Source organism: Hevea brasiliensis, chromosome 11, assembly GCF_030052815.1.
Source record: "Hevea brasiliensis isolate MT/VB/25A 57/8 chromosome 11, ASM3005281v1, whole genome shotgun sequence".
Taxonomy (NCBI): Eukaryota; Viridiplantae; Streptophyta; class Magnoliopsida; order Malpighiales; family Euphorbiaceae; genus Hevea; species Hevea brasiliensis.
The window spans coordinates 93,179,348-93,197,593 of NC_079503.1; the positions used below are offsets into that span (position 1 = coordinate 93,179,348).

At 29.6% G+C, this 18,246-nt stretch overlaps 3 protein-coding genes across 5 annotated transcripts; all 3 read left to right on the forward strand.

Moving 5' to 3' along the window:
* Window positions 1–1,708: 1,708 nt before the first annotated feature.
* On the forward strand, window positions 1,709–3,783 carry LOC110650393 (putative F-box/LRR-repeat protein At3g18150). Its single transcript, XM_021805346.2, has 3 exons — window positions 1,709–2,982; window positions 3,095–3,271; window positions 3,385–3,783. The coding sequence occupies exons 1-3, from the start codon at window positions 1,945–1,947 to the stop codon at window positions 3,712–3,714; spliced, it is 1,545 nt and encodes a 514-aa protein (XP_021661038.2). The 5' UTR covers window positions 1,709–1,944; the 3' UTR covers window positions 3,715–3,783.
* Window positions 3,784–4,685: 902 nt separating this feature from the next.
* On the forward strand, window positions 4,686–8,526 carry LOC110650394 (bifunctional riboflavin kinase/FMN phosphatase). 3 transcript variants are annotated; one of them, XM_058130344.1, is made up of 12 exons: window positions 4,688–5,076; window positions 5,214–5,307; window positions 5,382–5,514; window positions 5,775–5,961; window positions 6,153–6,283; window positions 6,419–6,488; window positions 6,600–6,665; window positions 7,249–7,403; window positions 7,551–7,646; window positions 7,870–8,021; window positions 8,097–8,180; window positions 8,311–8,526. In XM_058130344.1, exons 3-12 carry the CDS (start codon window positions 5,427–5,429, stop codon window positions 8,440–8,442), a joined length of 1,161 nt encoding a protein of 386 aa, XP_057986327.1. In that variant the 5' UTR covers window positions 4,688–5,076; window positions 5,214–5,307; window positions 5,382–5,426; the 3' UTR covers window positions 8,443–8,526. The 3 variants fall into 3 exon arrangements, with proteins under 3 accessions (XP_021661042.2, XP_057986327.1, XP_021661039.2); XM_021805347.2 differs by lacking the exon at window positions 5,214–5,307 and having other exon boundaries at window positions 4,691–5,076; XM_021805350.2 differs by lacking the exons at window positions 5,214–5,307; window positions 6,600–6,665 and having other exon boundaries at window positions 4,686–5,076.
* A 6,365-nt stretch (window positions 8,527–14,891) lies between these two features.
* On the forward strand, window positions 14,892–16,314 carry LOC110650392 (F-box protein At1g61340). Its single transcript, XM_058130345.1, has 4 exons — window positions 14,892–15,051; window positions 15,204–15,486; window positions 15,579–15,653; window positions 15,752–16,314. The coding sequence occupies exons 2-4, from the start codon at window positions 15,250–15,252 to the stop codon at window positions 15,977–15,979; spliced, it is 540 nt and encodes a 179-aa protein (XP_057986328.1). The 5' UTR covers window positions 14,892–15,051; window positions 15,204–15,249; the 3' UTR covers window positions 15,980–16,314.
* The last annotated feature ends 1,932 nt before the right edge of the window (window positions 16,315–18,246 follow it).

An 18,246-nucleotide genomic window follows, 5' to 3' on the forward strand; every position in this document is an offset into this window, starting at 1 on the left:
AAATTCATATTTTAATAATTTGAAATTTTTTTTATTGGCCTAACTTAATTGAAAAATTGATCGCCTATATTTTTTAAATTTAGCTTTTAAGTAATAAAACAAAATTTCAAAAGAATTAAATTATAGGTGATGTACATAAAACATGTAAAATGATTACTAGACAAACCCAACAAATCCAAGTAGGTAATTTTAGAGAGCTTACAGATATGCAATGGCAGAGTTCCATGTATGAAGGCATGATCCTAGCAACGGACTTATCTCTAATTTCGAGAGTTTTCAAAATTGTACGACTAACATTTGATTAGCCATGATAATCATGGATCTGTTGTATAAATAGCCATGATAATCATGGATCTGTTGTACAATTAGCCATGATTATAGAATATGCTGTATAACTTACTTTACATATACATCCTTTGCCTTCAATGAGTGAAAAGTATGATACTGCACTTCTCAAACTCGCTTTGTTATCATGTAAGGAGTTGTCCCAAATCTCAAGCCTTTGAAGGATGGGAAAGGATGAAAAATTGAAACGACGAAGCATACCTTTCAAACCTAAACTAATGAGGCTCAAATTATTGATCCTTCCAGAAAATTACAACTGACTCACAATTGCAAGGGCTGCTGCCGACCCAAGAAGAAAAAACAGACAGACTTTTTAAGCTTGGCTTTTGTTTTTAAATAAAAAAAATAAAAAACTGATATTTGTTATGCAAACTCTATCACTTGAAATCATTCTTCTGTTCTTATTAGTAACACTTCTCATCTTGCATAATTTTTTAGTGATCAACCGTAAGAAGTTGGACATGTATCTATTTGCTGTTGAAAAAAATATGCTAAGTTGTTGCAAAAAAGAATAGTTGAAGATAATTTTTATTTTGATTTGTTAGTAATTGTTTTGATTTTATGAGATTTTTAATAGTTGTTATATATATTTGTGTGTGTATTTTATAAAAGCAAATAGATGCATATCCAACAAGAAGCAAGACAAGATAGAAATAGAGAAAAAGAAATCATTGATAAAACATCAATTTCAGGCTCAATAAAACAAAAGTTGGCATAGTTTAAAGCTGACATCCTGTCAGAAATGATGGTTTGCCGCCCTTGCTCTTGAAAGCATCCGAATGAATTTTACAGCTTGGGAGCATCCATGGAGTTCATCAGTCATAGCACAAGTTTTCACTGTTTTTACAACTGAACATGGTGGAGGAGCAAATTAGCAATCCCTATCCCCTAGACAGCCATGGTCTAGGAGCTGATCAGCCAGTCAGCCAATTTACTGAACAAAGAAGCCACAAATTCAAATGTGCTGATATCGAAGATCACTTTAGCACTTTGCCTGATTTTCTCATCCACCGTATCCTTCCCTTTTTGCCATCAACCAAAGATGCAATCATAACTTGTTCATATAAGAATGAGCTAGTTAGAGTAAATATTTGCATATAGATTCGTATACTCTATATATACACTTTAATTAATTATACACACATTTTAATATAAATATTTAATCTGATGATTGTTAAGTTTATTCTCAAATAAGTTCGAGCTTATATTAGATGCACCCTTAATTGTTTAGCAGTGTAATTCTTCTGTTCTTCTTAGTAAGACTTTCATCTTGCATAATTTTTTTTTCCTTTTAAGAAAGGTGTTGATAAAGACAGAGAGAGAAAGAGGGAAAGAGACTTGATTGCTATTTGCAAGGTAGTGATCAACAGGAAGAAGCAAGATAAAGAGAAACAGACAAACAAATCACTCGCAACTATGCCAAAATAATTAATAAAAACATCTATTTCTGGCCATAATAGTAAAACAAAAGTTGGCATAGTCTGAAGCTGTTTGTCGCCCTTATTCTTGACAGCATTGAAGTTTACAGCTTGGAAGCATCCATGGATTTCATAAGTCATAGCAAGTTTTCAGTTTTCAATTCCTGTTTTCAGAATTGAGATGATGGAGGAGCAATTTAGCAATCTCTCTCCACTAGACAGCCATGGTCGAGGAGCTGATCAGCCATTCAGCCAATTTACTGAACAAAGAAGCCAAAAATTCAAATCTGCTGATGAAGAAGATCGCTTTAGCCCTTTACCCGATTCTCTCATTCACCACATCCTTTCCTTTTTGCCATCAACCAAAGATGCAATCCAAACTTGTGTTTTATCAAAACGATGGCAACATCTATGGACTCACGTTCCCAATCTCATCTTCCGATACTGTGAGGAGCACAATCCCCAGTTCTATGAAAGCTACGGTGAATTTATAGTCAAAACCTTGAGTCTTTACTCCTCATCCAAGATCAGGAAATTCCATCTCCAGCTCGATTCTTCACATTATTATAGTTTGAATTCTCAAATAGAATCATGGATTCTTTTTGTTATGAGACGTGACCCGGAGGAGCTAACCTTGGAATTTTGTTCATTTGAAGATTATCATGTTATCTTTAGTGATTCTGATGCTTACTTGTTGCCAAAATTCTTCTACAGTAATAACTCTCTACAGGAACTGAAGACTGAGTTTTGCGATTTCTTGCCTGAAGGGAGAGTGGATTGGAGATCGCTTAAGGTTTTGCACATAGGGCATGCCAAGTTTACTGATGAGGTGATGAAGAATATTTTATCTGGTAGTCCTTTGCTGGAATCGTTGAAATTAAAATACTGCCATGGGATTCATCGGCTTGACATAGCATCAAAACGCATGAAAAAGCTGGTAATATATCATATTTTGGATCTCACGGGTGGACAGGATGATTCTGCTCTTGAAATTTTCAGTCCTCACCTTGAGAAATTGAAGATTTTGGGAAGTTGGGGAAAGACGAAGTGTAAACTGATGAATGTGTCATCTTTGGTCAGTGCTGTCCTGGATTTTCAGCTAGACAATTACGAGAGAGTCAGCAATGATTTCTATCAGAAATATCGAAATGTAGTCAAGGAACTTCTTGAAAAGATTCAGCATGCTAAGCAGCTTAAAATAGGGACTTGGTGTACTGAGGTACGAGAATTTCACTATTTATGCATTTGAATCTCATATGCACATCCTACTAATACTTTGAACTAGATTTCCATGGTTCGTTTTTTCTGAATTCTTTTCTTGATGTGTGAAGGTTCTATCAATATTGGAGGTTAAAGCCATGGCTTCTCCATTATCAACTCGCAAGTGCTTAGTTCTAAATTTTCGCTACTTTAAAAATTGGGTCTTCCCTGGAGTAGCAAATCTGCTTCACAATTCACCTGAGCTTGAAAAATTAGTTATAAAAATATCCTATGGCAGAAGTTTACAGGTATGCTTACTTTTTAAACCCAAATCTTTGTTGGCTTCTATCAATAATCTTCTTCGGATGAATTGGACGAAGATGCGAGTTGTTCATATTTTTCGAGAAATTAATTTTTGCAGTTCAATTTTGATGAGAACTTCACCAACTGCTATGATATTGGAGAGAGTTACTGGACATCACAAAACAAGATTTTCAATTGTCTCTTGTTGAATCTCAAGACCATCGAGATTTTCAGCCATGAAGAACATTTATTTGAGAATAAATATGCACTTGCCTTTGTTGAGTTTCTACTTAGGAATGCAAAAGTGTTGGAGAAGATGGCCATATTTAATGATTATCCTTTCCATGCTCCAAATAAAACAGACAGGCTGCTTAAAGTTGCTCAAAAATTACTGAGTGTCCCAAGATCTTCTCCTCATGCTGTGGTTTTGTTTCCCATTCCCAAGTGATGTTATGCAAATATGAAACCAGAGATCTGACTCTGAGTGCTTGAATGGAAACTGTCCAATTTTGGTCAATAGCATCCATTTATTCCAAATGAATACTATATAAATAAACGTTGGACTTAAGTGTAGCATCAAGCTCATAAGCTTTTTCTTTTACACAGCCTATTTAAAAAAAATTTCTCACTTTGCATAATTGTGGTGATAAATAATGAAAAAAAATTCAACACGCAATTTTATTTTGTTATTTTTATTTTTATTTTTTAAAAATTAAATTGAATTAAACATATTATTAAAATTAAAAGGAATTCAAATTAAATTTTTAAATAAATAAAATTAATATATTCTTTTTTTTGGGAACAAATAAATAAAACTAATATTATAAATTTAGATAATTTAATTTGAATATTCGGTATAAAGTGAATGAGTGCTCACCTCAACCATCACCATGTTGCCTTGCCTTTTGTGACTTGCGAGCATCACCGCATAAGAAATGGAATATGCGAAGCCTGGAATAAAAAATCAAAAAAAAAAAAAAAAAAAAATAAAAAATAAATAATAATATATATATTTATTTATATTTTTTTTTTTTTTTTTTTTTTTTTTAAAAAAAAAAAAAAAAAATTTTTTTTTTTTAAAAAAAATAAAAATATATATATATTTTTTTTTTTTTATATTAATTTTTTATTTTTTTTTGCAAAAAAAAAAAATTTTTTTTTTATAATATAATTATAGCTATATATATATTTAGATTCGATATAAAATTTTTTTATATATAAAAAAAATTTTTAAAAAAAAAATAATATTAAATAAAATTAATTATTAAATAATTAATTTTTTTTTATTGTACTCTAAACAAAAATAATATTTAATTAGCTGCAGGGGTCAATCAATCTTGATGATATGATTTATATTTAATTTAAAATAAATGGTTCGATTTTTCATAGGTTATTAATCAAAAATCGAATTTTCTCTTATTTAAATAATTAAATTTCAGCCAAAAATCATTCGCTCCTAAAATTAGCTCTCTTTCTGCACCAATTTTGTCGGTGAAAGAAAGAGAGAAGAAGATTAGCCTGGTGGTAAGCTTCTGTATTTAGTATTTAGTATTCACGGTTGTGGACAAAGTGAGATTCCACAATTCACAATCCTTCTTACAGAGAGAAAGCGAGAGAGATTCCACAATGGAATAGGTACAATTGGTATCCGAGCAAAGCGGAAAAAGCCCATTTTTTGCTTCTCGATTTCTCAGTCTTCCTTCAAGAAACGGCTTTTCAGAAACAGACAAGTTTTGGCACAGCTTAGCGATTGATACAAGCTCCTTTCTCTCCCTTCACTCATTTCACGCCCAGTCGCCAGCTACAGTTTGTGAGTTCTCTTTCTCTAACGAAAATTCTCTTGCTTCTTTTATGTCTATGTTTTGTAACAGAACTTGGGTATTCTCCTATTGTCGTTTTGAGCATATGGTGTTTGATAAAGGACTCTGCTTTTGGATATATCTTTAGTAGAATACCAGGTAAACAATATGGTCCACAAAACCCCGTGTTCAAAATTGATCCCCTGTAGATGATGAAGTCAGCTCTTATTGAATCCAAATCGGTAGGATGGGGCTTTGGTTTAATCTTTTACTGGGTTTTAGATTACTGATCAGCTCATTCTTTATAATGTTTCAGATGCATTCTTAAAATCAGAGTATAATCTTTGGGCGCGGTTTATGCATGATTTCTAAAATGTCAATGGCAAACCCTTTCAAGAAGATTGTGTCTGCCGTCATACTTGATTTAGATGGTACCCTTCTCAATACAGGTCAGCTTGTGCTCTTAAGCTGAATTCACTTTCCCTATACTTGTTATGATACCATTATTTTTATTCTCTTCTCTTTCAGACACTTACATATGTTTATAGTATTTAATAGTACATATGTTTGTACGCATATGTCCTGTGTCATCTAATATTATCTTTAGTTTCTTCATGAATGACTAGTTATCTGCTTTCTTCCTCCCTTTTGATTCAGTGCCATTTTCCCTTTTGTTTCTTGACATAGTTTATCTTCACTTTCCTGGCAGATGGATTAGTATCTGATGTTTTAAAGGGTTTTTTGGTCAAGTATGGGAAACAGTGGGATGGAAGAGAAGCTAGTAAAATAGTAGGAAAGACCCCTTTGGAAGCTGCTGCTGCTATAGTGGAAGAATACGGGCTTCCTTGTGCAACAGAAGAATTTATTGCAGAAATCACTCCTGTGTTCTCTGATCAGTAATCTAAATTTCTTTAAACTTACTACTTCTATTAAGTGTTCTCCCTATGGATCCAGGATCTTGTGTTGAATCATGATGCTATTACTTTGATCCTTTTCATTAAGAATCAATTTTCTTTCCTATGTGTTTAAGCATTCACTCTATGTGGTCGAAGTAATGAAAAAACCTTTTCTTTTAACATAATTGTAGGTTGTGCAAAATTAAAGCACTTCCAGGTGCCAATCGGTTAATTAAACATTTAAGTGGTAATAATGTACCTGTGGCATTGGCTTCAAACTCTCCAAAGGCAAGCATAAAATCCAAAATTTCATATCACCAGGGTTAGTTCTTTGCACAATTTAATTAGTTGATAACTTTTATTTCTATCGTCTGAATATTATAATGTTTGGAATTGTTCAAAGTTAAGTTGATTGTGTCTGTCCTATTTGAACTTGTTTGCTCATTTTTCGTTATAGGCTGGCAGGAATCCTTCTCTGTCATTATTGGTGGCGATGAAGTAAGAACTGGGAAACCATCTCCTGAAATGTAAGATAAGATATGTGTACAATTCTGTCTTTTCTTCTCTTGAATGTCTTTTGTTTGACTCTGAAAAATTGTTATGTTCTTGAATTTAACTTTGGGAGTTTGCTGTCTAAGATTTTTGGAAGCAGCTAAAAGGCTGAATGTCGAACCCTCCAGTTGCCTGGTCATTGAGGATTCTTTGTAAGTTTGAAAAATAATTCAATTGTTATAGAAGTTTTCTTCTATTCACTTGTCCTTACTATTTCTCATGAGGAAACATACTTTCTTTCTGAGCGACAGCCTCCTAATTTATGCTGATTTCAGTAATCAATAAAGAGCCAACTTCTATGTAGAATCTGCATAGAAGAAATAAGTTGGCTCTTTCTAAGTTTCTATGGCCTGATAACCTCAAATGATACCAATGTTTTCTACTTTTATTTGACATTCAATTTGCTGTTTGTTGAAATTTTTATGTATTCTTGCTTCCAGATGTTGAGACAATTTTTATTGCCACTCTTCTTAGAACCTTATATACCCTATTATTCACTCTATTACCTTGCAAAAAGTTTAAGTTGGCTGATTTTTTTTTTTCTTTTTTAAATACCTGCAGTGGAATGATTGTCTGCTGAAATATTTGTGAAAATTGCTTGATTTAGACTTCCTACTAGCATTTCTTCCTGGGTCCACTCCACATAATTTATTTTTACAACTGATAAGTACTAAAACGTTCATATGCTATGATGGAGTTCTGTTTAACCATATTTGAAGGTTTTGGATGTGCCAGGCCAGGTGTTATGGGTGGTAAGGCTGCTGGAATGGAAGTGGTTGCTGTACCATCACTTCCAAAACAATCTCATCTTTATACATCAGCAGATGAAGTGATAAACTCTCTACTTGATTTGCGAACTGAAAAGTGGGGCCTACCTGCATTTGAAGATTGTAAACATCAAAGACCTTGATTATTGTTTCAGTTAGATAACAAATTTAATTTCACCTCAGTACCTTGGTCATTCTTTCACTTTGAAAACAAGTTTACTTTCATGGTTTCACCTCAGTTTTTAACAAAAAATTTATTTCTGATTGCAGGGATTGAGGGTACCTTGCCAGTGGAACCTTGGCATATTGGCGGTCCTGTAATTAAGGGATTTGGTCGTGGCTCAAAGGTCCTCGGGATCCCCACTGGTATTGAGAATTCATCATTTCTACACCTTTGGTAAAAGTGTCACTTTCTTTGTGGCAATCAGCTTTGCTCTTGATATCACCTTGAGCAGTTGAGCTTGTAATGGAATTTGAGAGTATGAGGACGTATTTCCTATTCTGTTTTCTGTTCATCTTCTACTCAACCAAAATAGTATGTACTTCCGGTTTTCTTTCTCATCTTCTAATGAGTTGTTATTTGTTTCAGCTAATATATCCACAGAAGGTTATTCAATGTTGCTTTCAGAACACTCCTCTGGCGTGTATTTTGGTTGGTCTGGACTATCGACCCGCGGTGTGTATAAAATGGTCATGAGTATTGGTTGGAACCCATATTTTAACAACGCAGAAAAGACTATAGTGAGTGTAAAATCAACTCAAATGGTGGCTTATGCATGTATTTTTGCCATCTTCTAATTCTGGTTATTATTATAGGAGCCATGGCTGCTTCATGAATTTGATGAAGATTTCTATGGTGAGGAATTGCGTCTTGTTATAGTTGGCTATATTCGACCTGAGGTATCAACGATGCTGATTAGTATTTTTCCAGCTATCTTTCCTCTTTGTCTCAACCCATTATTGCAATTCTATTCGTGCCAATGTTTGAGCTTTGAACATAACAGGCTAATTTCACATCTGAACATAACAGGCTAATTTCACATCACTTGAGAGCTTGATAGCGAAGATTCACGGCGACGGAAGAATTGCAGAGAGAGCCCTTGATCTTCCATTGTACTCAAAATATAGGGATGATCCATACTTGAGAGGCTCTTCATTGTAATGGAAATGATACATGAATTTCCTGAAATATTGGAGAAAAAAGAAAAACTTTTATTGCCATAACTATATTTTATTTTTCTGGTCAGATGTTATGCAAATCTCATGAGCATAATGGGCATGCAATGATGCCATAGGAAGGCCATATTGTTGTGATGCATCTCATTTAATAATACCTTTCTAATTAAGATTTGTTTCTATTTTCTTTTTCTTTTTCTTTTTTTTTTTGTCTTTAGTTTGTTAGACCTAAATAAAATTGGATTGTATTTTTTTTTAAACTAGTTTCTTTGATTCTATTATTTATATACTGTAGATTTTTTATGTTCTACTCTATATATATATATATATTCCTTATTTTTTATTCATAAGTTTTAATTTCTTAAAAAATATTTAAAAATTTTTAATAGATAAATATTTTAAAAATTAATTTTTGTTATTAAAAATATAAAAAAAATTACTTTTTTAGTCTGACATTGAAATTGTCTAATTAATGAAAATAAATAAAATTCTTTAAAAATATTAAATTAAATTAAAATTACTTGATTTGAAGGTTGCTGTATGCATACTCAAGTGTCTTCAATGATTTGAAGTTTCCTCGCCATAGCATCTTCAATGATTAAGGTGGCAATATAATTGAATTGAATGTCATGAGGAACAGAATTCCCTTTGGGAACTTGATAATGTTTTCTCTTCCGTGTATAAGTTGTGGATATTTTTTTATTATTCCTTGATTTGAAGGTTGCAGTAGGCGTACCCAAGTATTTCACTCGTGAGTGGTTTGATTTTCACATTCTCAGCAGATGGAGTATTATTCTTGCTCATATGGCGCGGCTTCAAGCAGGGAGACTCGGCTTGTTTTCTAGTCCCAGCTCGTCAATAAACCATTTGAATACCATGAAAGATCTGGTGCAAGGAATCGCCATTGGATTTTAACAAATATCTCCGGCCAGAAATTCTACCCCTGGGCCCTGAGGGCTAGGATATAAAGAGGTCTTCACGGTGAAAGCATGCATGAAGTCAACTACTACAGCTTTTCCAACGTAATGAAAGAATTCCAGATCCAAAAGGCACAGGATACTTGCTTTCATTGCTGCAGATGGCAGATATACCATTTGGTTTTATGCGTCGAGATTTCGTCTTGGATTTCTAACCTCAAGCCCTATCAAGCAAGGGATTTCTTGTACGCTTCTCTCTATCCTCATTTTTTTTATGAGCCTGCCGAATCCTGAAAAATGGTTCTTGGAAAGCTTGCTAGGAAAGGATAGGGGCTGTCACGATGGTTGCTGAAAGGGTATTTTTTACAATAAAAATGATGATTTCATGGCATGTGAAACCACGTCGGAGATGATTTATCTCTTAAATTGAACTTCTCTAGACTACGTATGTCATTAGAAAGCGAGTATATGTTTGATCGTCCAAGGGATTCAATTATTTAACTCTGCCATTAATCAACCTTAACTTGGTGTTTGAATTATTTTAAAAGTATTAATTTTTTTTAACGTGCATTACATATTTTCTATATGTGTTATATTTATTTATAATTTAATATTTTTATATTTTTTTATTAATTTTTTATATAATATAATATTATTATAATATATTAACTATTATCATAATAATATAATATTTTTTTTTGTGATATTTACATGGTATCTATAATTATCATTTTTAAATTAAGTTAATAAAAATAAAAGTATATTAATAAAAATAAGAAACTATAAAGGTAAAATTTATAATAAAAATTTATTATTAAATATAATTTTATAATTATAAGTGTTTTATAAATATATAAATTTAATTATTTATTATTTTATTAATTTATAAGTGTTGAGTTTATCGAGACTAATTAGTTTTTATAATTTTATAATTTTTATAAAATATATATATAATTAACGTAAAATATTCAAACTTTTTTCAATACTATGGAAGCGATTTTTCTCATTAGAAGCTTGATGGAGAAATATAAAGATGTGAAGAAAGATCTACACATAATTTTTATTGATTTGGAGAAGTCTTATGATAGTGTTCCAATAAATGTCTTATAGAGTGTGTTAGAATAAAAGAGGGTATATATTAGATACATACAAGTGTTGAAAGATATGTATGAATGAGCAATTACTATTGTGCGCACAGTGAAAAAGGACACAAGAGATTTTCCAATCTCAATTGGATTACACAAAAATCAACTATAAGCCCTTATCTTTTTACATTAATTTTAGATGAATTGAAGAAACATATACAAGAGAGTATTACTTGGTGCATGATGTTTGCGGATCATATTGTTCTGATAGACGAGACGCGAGAAGGAGTTAATAGAAAGCTAGAACTTTGGAGAAGTATTTTAGAGTCAAAGGGCTTTAAGTTAAGTAAAACGAAGACAGAATACATGCATTGCAAGTTCAGTGAAGGCCAAACTAGTGATAGGGAAAGAGTTAGTTTGGATGGAATGATACTGTCCCAAAATAATCACTTTAAATATCTTGGCTCAATCCTTCAAGTAAATGGGGAATGTGAGGAGGATGTTAGTCATAAGATTAAAGCCGGATGGTTGAAGTGGAGACGTGCCACGGGAGTTCTATGTGATCGCAAGATTCCCAATAAGTTGAAAGGAAAATTTTACCGTACAACCATACGACTGGCCATATTATATGGTAGTGAATGTTGGACACTGAAAGAGTCGTATGCGTCTAAAATAAGAGTTGCAGAGATGAGAATGTTAAGGTGGATGAATGGCCATACTAGACTAGATAAAGTCCGTAATGAGAGTATTAGAAAAAAGGTAGGAGTGGTGCCAATTGAGGATAAGTTGAGAGAAGGGAGATTGAGGTAGTTTGGTCATGTGAAGTGTAGACATACGGAGGCTCCAGTTAGACAAGTAGAGCACATTAGGTTAGAGGATAGAAAGAAAAAAAATAGGTAGACCTAAATTGACTTGGAGGAGAGTAGTACAACATAACCTATAAGCATTACACATTTCTGAGGATTTAACCCAAAATCGTTTAGAGTAGAGAAAGTGAATCCATATAACCGATCCCAAATTTTTGGGATAAAAGTTTAGTTAAGTTAAGTTGAGTATATAATATTTTACATAATTTCATATTTTTTTATGATATAGAAAAAAAACTTTAAAAATAACATTAAAAAATATATTAATACTAATAAATTATTTATAAATAATAAATTAATAATTAAAATATTCTTTTTATAAAAAAAATTAAAAAAATGCTAATAGAATAAAAAATACTGACATTAATATATTATTATTTTTAATTAAAATAATTACAGTAAAAAACGTATAAATAATTATTCAATTTACTATAAAATATTTCATTAAATTAACTTATAACGCATTTTTAAATTAAAATTTTTATAATTATTTTTCTAAGAGCAAACATCAAATTTTAATAAAAGAAATTATTAAATTCAAATAAATAAAAATTTTATTAAATGATGTAATACTTGTATGCATATGAAATTTGTGACTTTTTTTAACAATGTTATCGATTTATATTTATATTTAAATATAAATTTATTAAATTAAAATAGTAATTCTATATTCAAAATATGATTTTCAATTCTTTTTATATGTATTTACTATTTACAAAGTTAAGATAATTTTATAGTATATACTGATATGAATATTTTTAAACTTTTAATAATGTATCATTTTAAAATTAAAAAAAAATCAATACTATAAATTATAATTGTTCTATTAATTATATTAATTTTATAATTAAATTTAAACTTAATATATTCCGTTAATTATTAATTTTTTAAATAATATATGTTTATTTTTTAAAAATTTTTTCATATATATAATTTATTTTTTATACTTTATACGTAATTATATATTATTTAAAACTTTTAAATTCATATAATTTTTATATATATCATATACTAATTAAATATTTTTTATACATCAACGGATATAAATTTTTTTGTCCGTAAGATTTATAGTGTTTACATAAGATTTATTAATTCAATTTTAATTAGAACTAATTTATATATTAATCTAATAATTAAGAATTTTAGAAATATATCTATAATTAAGAAAAATATAAATTTATTTTATATGAAATATTTTTTTAATAAACTTATAAGAGATTAAATTAAATGAAAATTTTAAAAATATTAATAAAAGAGTTCATACATTTTGCTGATAAATATTAATTTTTTCTTATTTTTTTACATAAATTTAAATATAATTATATTAAAATAATTTTATATAAATAATTATAAGATAGAGATAAAAATTTATTAGGATTCATTAAAAAATTATTTATATAAATAAAATATCTTCATATTTTTGTAAATAATATAAATTATGAATGTATTTTTATAAAATTTTATTTAAAATGATATTATAATAAAATTTAATTAAGTAGACTTTAAATATAAATAGGATTAAGAATTTTAGATTTATATAAACTCTAAAATTAAATTAAATATTAAAAAATATAATTATAAATACTATAAATAATGAAGGATAATTAGGCCAAAGCTAATATTTTCTCCTCACATATTTATATATTATATAGCTAAGTTATTAAAATTTAATTAAAAATAAATAAATAAATAAATATTGTTTTTAATTTAATAAAAATAAATGAATATAAATTCTGTTTTAATTTATTGATAAAAATAAATCAGTAATATGCAATTTATTCCCTTCCCACTAGTTATTCACCTTGTGCATTTATAATTTTAAATTTTATTTTTAATTTTTATTTAACCTAAATCAAGTGAACTTTAATTAATTGAATTATTTTTTTTATAATTTGATAAAAAAAATTTAGTTACTGTATTAGTTTTTATGTTAATATATATTAATTCACTGGTATTTGGTTTAAATCAAAATCATAAAATAAATGTATGAAAAATTTTATAAAAAATATTCTTAAAAATAGAATTATTATATTTTATATTTTTTAAATAAAATAATTAATTTTTCCCATTGTTGATTAATGGTGAATAGAAGTGTCAATTCATTTTTAATTAAATTTATAATTAAAAAATATAAGTTAAAATAAAATTTTAATTAATTAAGATAAAATTATTAAATTAAATATTATCTAATATCAATAATTAAAATTTTAATTAATAAAAAATAAGTTAAAATGAAATTTTAGATTTTCTAAATCTTATCTAAATTAATTTTGCTTTTGAAATGAAATTTCAAATACTTTATATTTTTAAATAATATATATATATATATATATATATATTATATTTTTAATTTTGTAAATTCTATAAACTGATTAAATATATTTACTTTCATTTTATCTTATATTTTAAATTTAAATAACTCTATATTTTAAGATAAAATTATTCAATTAAACATTATATAAAATTAAATTAAAGTTAAATTTTTAAATAAAATTATTATTTTTAAATATGTTAAGTTTCTATTAATGATGAATCCAAGTGTATTTTTTATTAATATATATTTAATTTGACAAATGACATTTTTAATCTAATTTTTAAAAACATTAAAAGATCTTTTCTTATATTATTTTTAATCTAATATTCATAGAAGAAATAAAAATGAAAACTGATATGTGAGTTTATAAGTTAATATTGAATAAGATAAAAACCGATATTTTAAATATTTTAAATTTTACAAATTTTTATATACTAATCAAATGAAGAAGATAAATTGAAATAAAATTTTAAATATTTTAAAAATTGTAAATTTTACATACTAATTAATTATATTTACTTTTATTTTATCTTCTATTTAAATTTTAAATAATTATATATTTTAAGATAAAATTATTCTGTTAAACATTATTTAAAATTAATAATTACATTTTTAAATAAAAAATAATTTAAAGAGAAATTTTAAATAAATATATTATTTTTAATTTTAATAAGTAAATTAACAGTAAATCTAAGGGTGTATTTAATTCAACTTTTAAATACAGTTGATAACGGTAAGTCAACGTGTACAACCCGTAAACCACTAAAAAGAGAGTAAACTTACCATCCACCTCCTCCGTACATCCGCATCGGATCCTCACCACCCACTGGCCACTATCGCATCATCCATGCATCACCTACATCAGTAACCACTCTCTTCTTGCCACGTGTATAACGAGCACTGCTCCTGTCACTATAAACAAATCCCACAGCACACGTCTTAAAAAAAAAATAAAAACACAAAAACGTGTTCGAGAAGACACCGACTCACCGGACTTGGCCCGACCGGATAGCCACGTCATCACGAGCAGCATCACACTAGTTGCTTCATATTTCGACTCATCTTCGTCCACGTGTCCATTTCAAACGGCTAGCTTTCCCTCCATCTCACTATTTTATTTTTAACCGCCAAAAGGATAACTTTAATCTTCAACCCACGCGAGGGAAGATCTTTTTTATTAGAAGACTCCAGCATTTTCTGGCGCTAACCGCGTAGATATTTACCATTTTATTTTTTATTATTTATTTATTTATTTATTTATTACTATTATATATTCTATTTGTAATTTTAATTACTGCCAAAGGTGGTCTTAAGGAGTGGAGTACTGTCGCTTCTGTGTTCATTGTAAACGCAATTTATAAGGGTTTTACCTTAACAGGATCACTTTCTCTCTCAAATCTAGGGTTTATAAAGGTTTGTCTTTCCTTGGATATTTGCTAATATATTCTTAGAAATACTGTTTCTGGTTTCATAAAGTTTTTTTTTTTTTGTGATTGTTGTTCTAATTTCTAATTGTAATTAGTATAATCTGAATGTGATTTTGGGTGTTTTGTTTTGGGTTCCAGATTTGGGAAAGATTTTTTATTTGGAATTTTGAATATTCGCTGGAATATGGCATTGGGAAAGAGGTGTAATTCAATGAAGTCGGGGCGTGTTGGATTTGATTCTGAAGAAGGGTTTGGTTTAGGGTTGGTGAAACACACGCGAAGCTTTGGGAGGAAAAGGGTTTTAATCGATAACATTACAGATTCGATGCTACTTGATTCGCCTGTCAAAACTCCATTGAAAAGGCTTTGCAGTCTAGAGCCTGAGAAATCTGCGCTTGAAAGCCTGCCTCAGGATATTCTGGTTAGTGTTATATTAAGTTCTTTAGCTCTAATAATTTGGTCGCTGAGTTATAATTGAACGGTTAGTGATTATTATTTCCTTTTTGTTTGCAGATTAGGATTCTCTGTGGTGTGGATCATGATGATTTGAAGCAACTTTTCCATGTATCTACAGTAATCAGAGAATCTGTAAGTGTAGTTGAATTGTGTTTTAGTCCTAATTGTTAATTAATATTTTCTTGGTTTGATTAGTGAATGATTATGCTTTGCTTTGTCTGGATTAACAGACTATGGTTGCTAAAAAATGGCACTTCGCCTACAGTACACCAAGAAAGACTCCTGCTTTTCGAACTCCAATTGATTTCGAAAACCCAAATGAGTTGGATGAAATTGAGGCCCCAAATGCACCGAAGCAACAGCGCTCTTACAGGTCGCGACTAAATGGGAAGAAGCTCGCTGACATATCAGTGGCATTATTTGCTTCTCCAAAGAAGATGGAAACAGAGGAAGTGTGAGAACAAGAGAAGCGTATCGTATATAACACGGATTTGTTGTTTGTTGTAGATAGGAGGACGACTGGAGTTCTGGGTTTTATCAGATATCGTTTTGGGCGTTCTCTGTACATTGGTAGAATATTTACAGGTCAAAGTTTATTCTTCAACCCTTGCATTGAAGATGGGGATTGGCTTGTTTGTATCTTTGTGAGTGTACATGTGGGGTTAGCAAGATATTTGTTCAAGTGCAATCTTTGCCCTTCTGATTCGATAAAGAATGAAAAAAAAAAAAAATCATAGTGTACATTTGCATACGATTTGTGCTTAATAAAATGAAGAAGGATTGATTCATTTTATATTTTGCTGCCCTTTCAGTTTCTTGTTTATGTTTAAATATTTGCTTAAATTTAATTGTTAATTTGGAGTTAAAGAAAATGAGGTATGAGCAGTTAAAGGGAAGTCAATTAAGCCCATTTTTAGCATTGACAAGTGGGAGTTACATAGACATGGAAACAGAATAATTTTGATGCAGAATATTGGAGACAGAATCAGTATTGAGAGACAGTTGTTGTTTGGGCTGCGTCTTGCTTGTAAGGTTTAGGTTTAGCTCATCATTGGAAAAGGCAAGGTGTTGACTCAGTTGTACACTAGTGAAACTAAAACTACATCTGGTTTTGTTCGAACATCAATAAAACTTGTATTAAATTAGAGCAATGTGTTTAAACACAAGAGAGCGTTTTCTGATGGCACTTTAATGGTCATACCAAAGATGTGTCACTATGTTCACTAGATTTTGAACAAAGAGTACTCATAGCTTCTCCCTAATTCTGATTTTGATTTGGATTTTTTTTCATAGCTTCTCCCGTAATCAAGATGATGATGATGAGTTAGTTAGCAATATCAGTTGCATTTATTCTGTTCTTCTGTTATGGGTTATCGGTGGCTAGTTATTGTTAGATTGTTGAAGAAGGTTATCTTCTTGTAATTGTTGCCTTCTTGGTTTACGGTTGTATATAAGAAGCAGACATGACTTGGAAAAATTATATAGTGAAGTAGGGATATCGTTGTTGATAAGTATATAAATATAGTTATCAAAATTTTTTTAAAATAATAATTACTTGGTGATTATAATTTTTTAGAATCATTGTGTATACATGTTTGTTCACTATTAATTTATCATTTCATATAGGCTATCCACTATCTTACATGAAATAATCGAGACAATCAATGAAATTTTTTCAAATGACAATGATTTGGCTGTTTCCCAAAGAACTTGCCAACCCCTATCAAATTTGCACTCTCAAATTTTTCAAAAGAGTTTGATGGATTAGATTCAATTCATTGTTTAAGAACGATTGTTCACCCTATTCTTTATATTTTCAGTTGTGCATAGTTTATAAATTTGATTAAATGACCCACCTAATACATTTGAAATCACAGCAACAATAATAACATAATAAAATTTAAGTTATGGTTATATATTCTTTTTAAGTTTAAGCTTCACTTTTTAATTTTTAAATGACAATTATCTAACCATTTTTAGAAGATTTTTTTTTTACCTCTCAATTTTTTAAAAATTTTTTAAAAAATTAATAAATTCAATTTAATTCATTTTTAATCAAATGGATCAATTGCTTACCTTCCTCTTTATCATCTTTAGTTGTTCACAGTTTTATGAATTTAATTAAATGAGGCAACTAATACATTTATAATCATTGCAACAATAATAATATTTTATGCTAAATGCTATATGTTAATAAGTTTTTTAAGATGTTTTTGCCCAATTTTTCAATTTCATCAACCTAATCTTTAATTTCTAAATTTTTTCAAATGACAATCATTTGGTTATTTAAATCAAATATGGCAATTGCTCATCCTATCCTTTACCTTGTTGCTAACCCAGCAATTAAACGCAACAATGAACACATTGTTTTCACTTCAACTCTTACCAAAGCAAATTAACCCACAGCAATATGGCTAAGGCTAGTTTCAGTCTCTTCTACCATCAGCTAGTCACACACAGTCTCCAGAGGCTCTACTCTATCCTTTCTTCTTCTCTTCTCTTCTTTACAGAACCAAAATTTGGGTTGCTGTTGAAACTTCTATACTTCATCATTTGCTAACCTCAACCCTTTCCCCTTTTAAGACTCCAAACAAGGAGAAGGAGAAGGAGAGGCCATTTCTTTCCTGCAATTTCTCCAATCCGGCTATCCACTCAATGTTCAAAACTGGCAACAACACTCCCCATGGAATCCCTCTCTCCATGGGCGGGGAGGATCACAGCCACT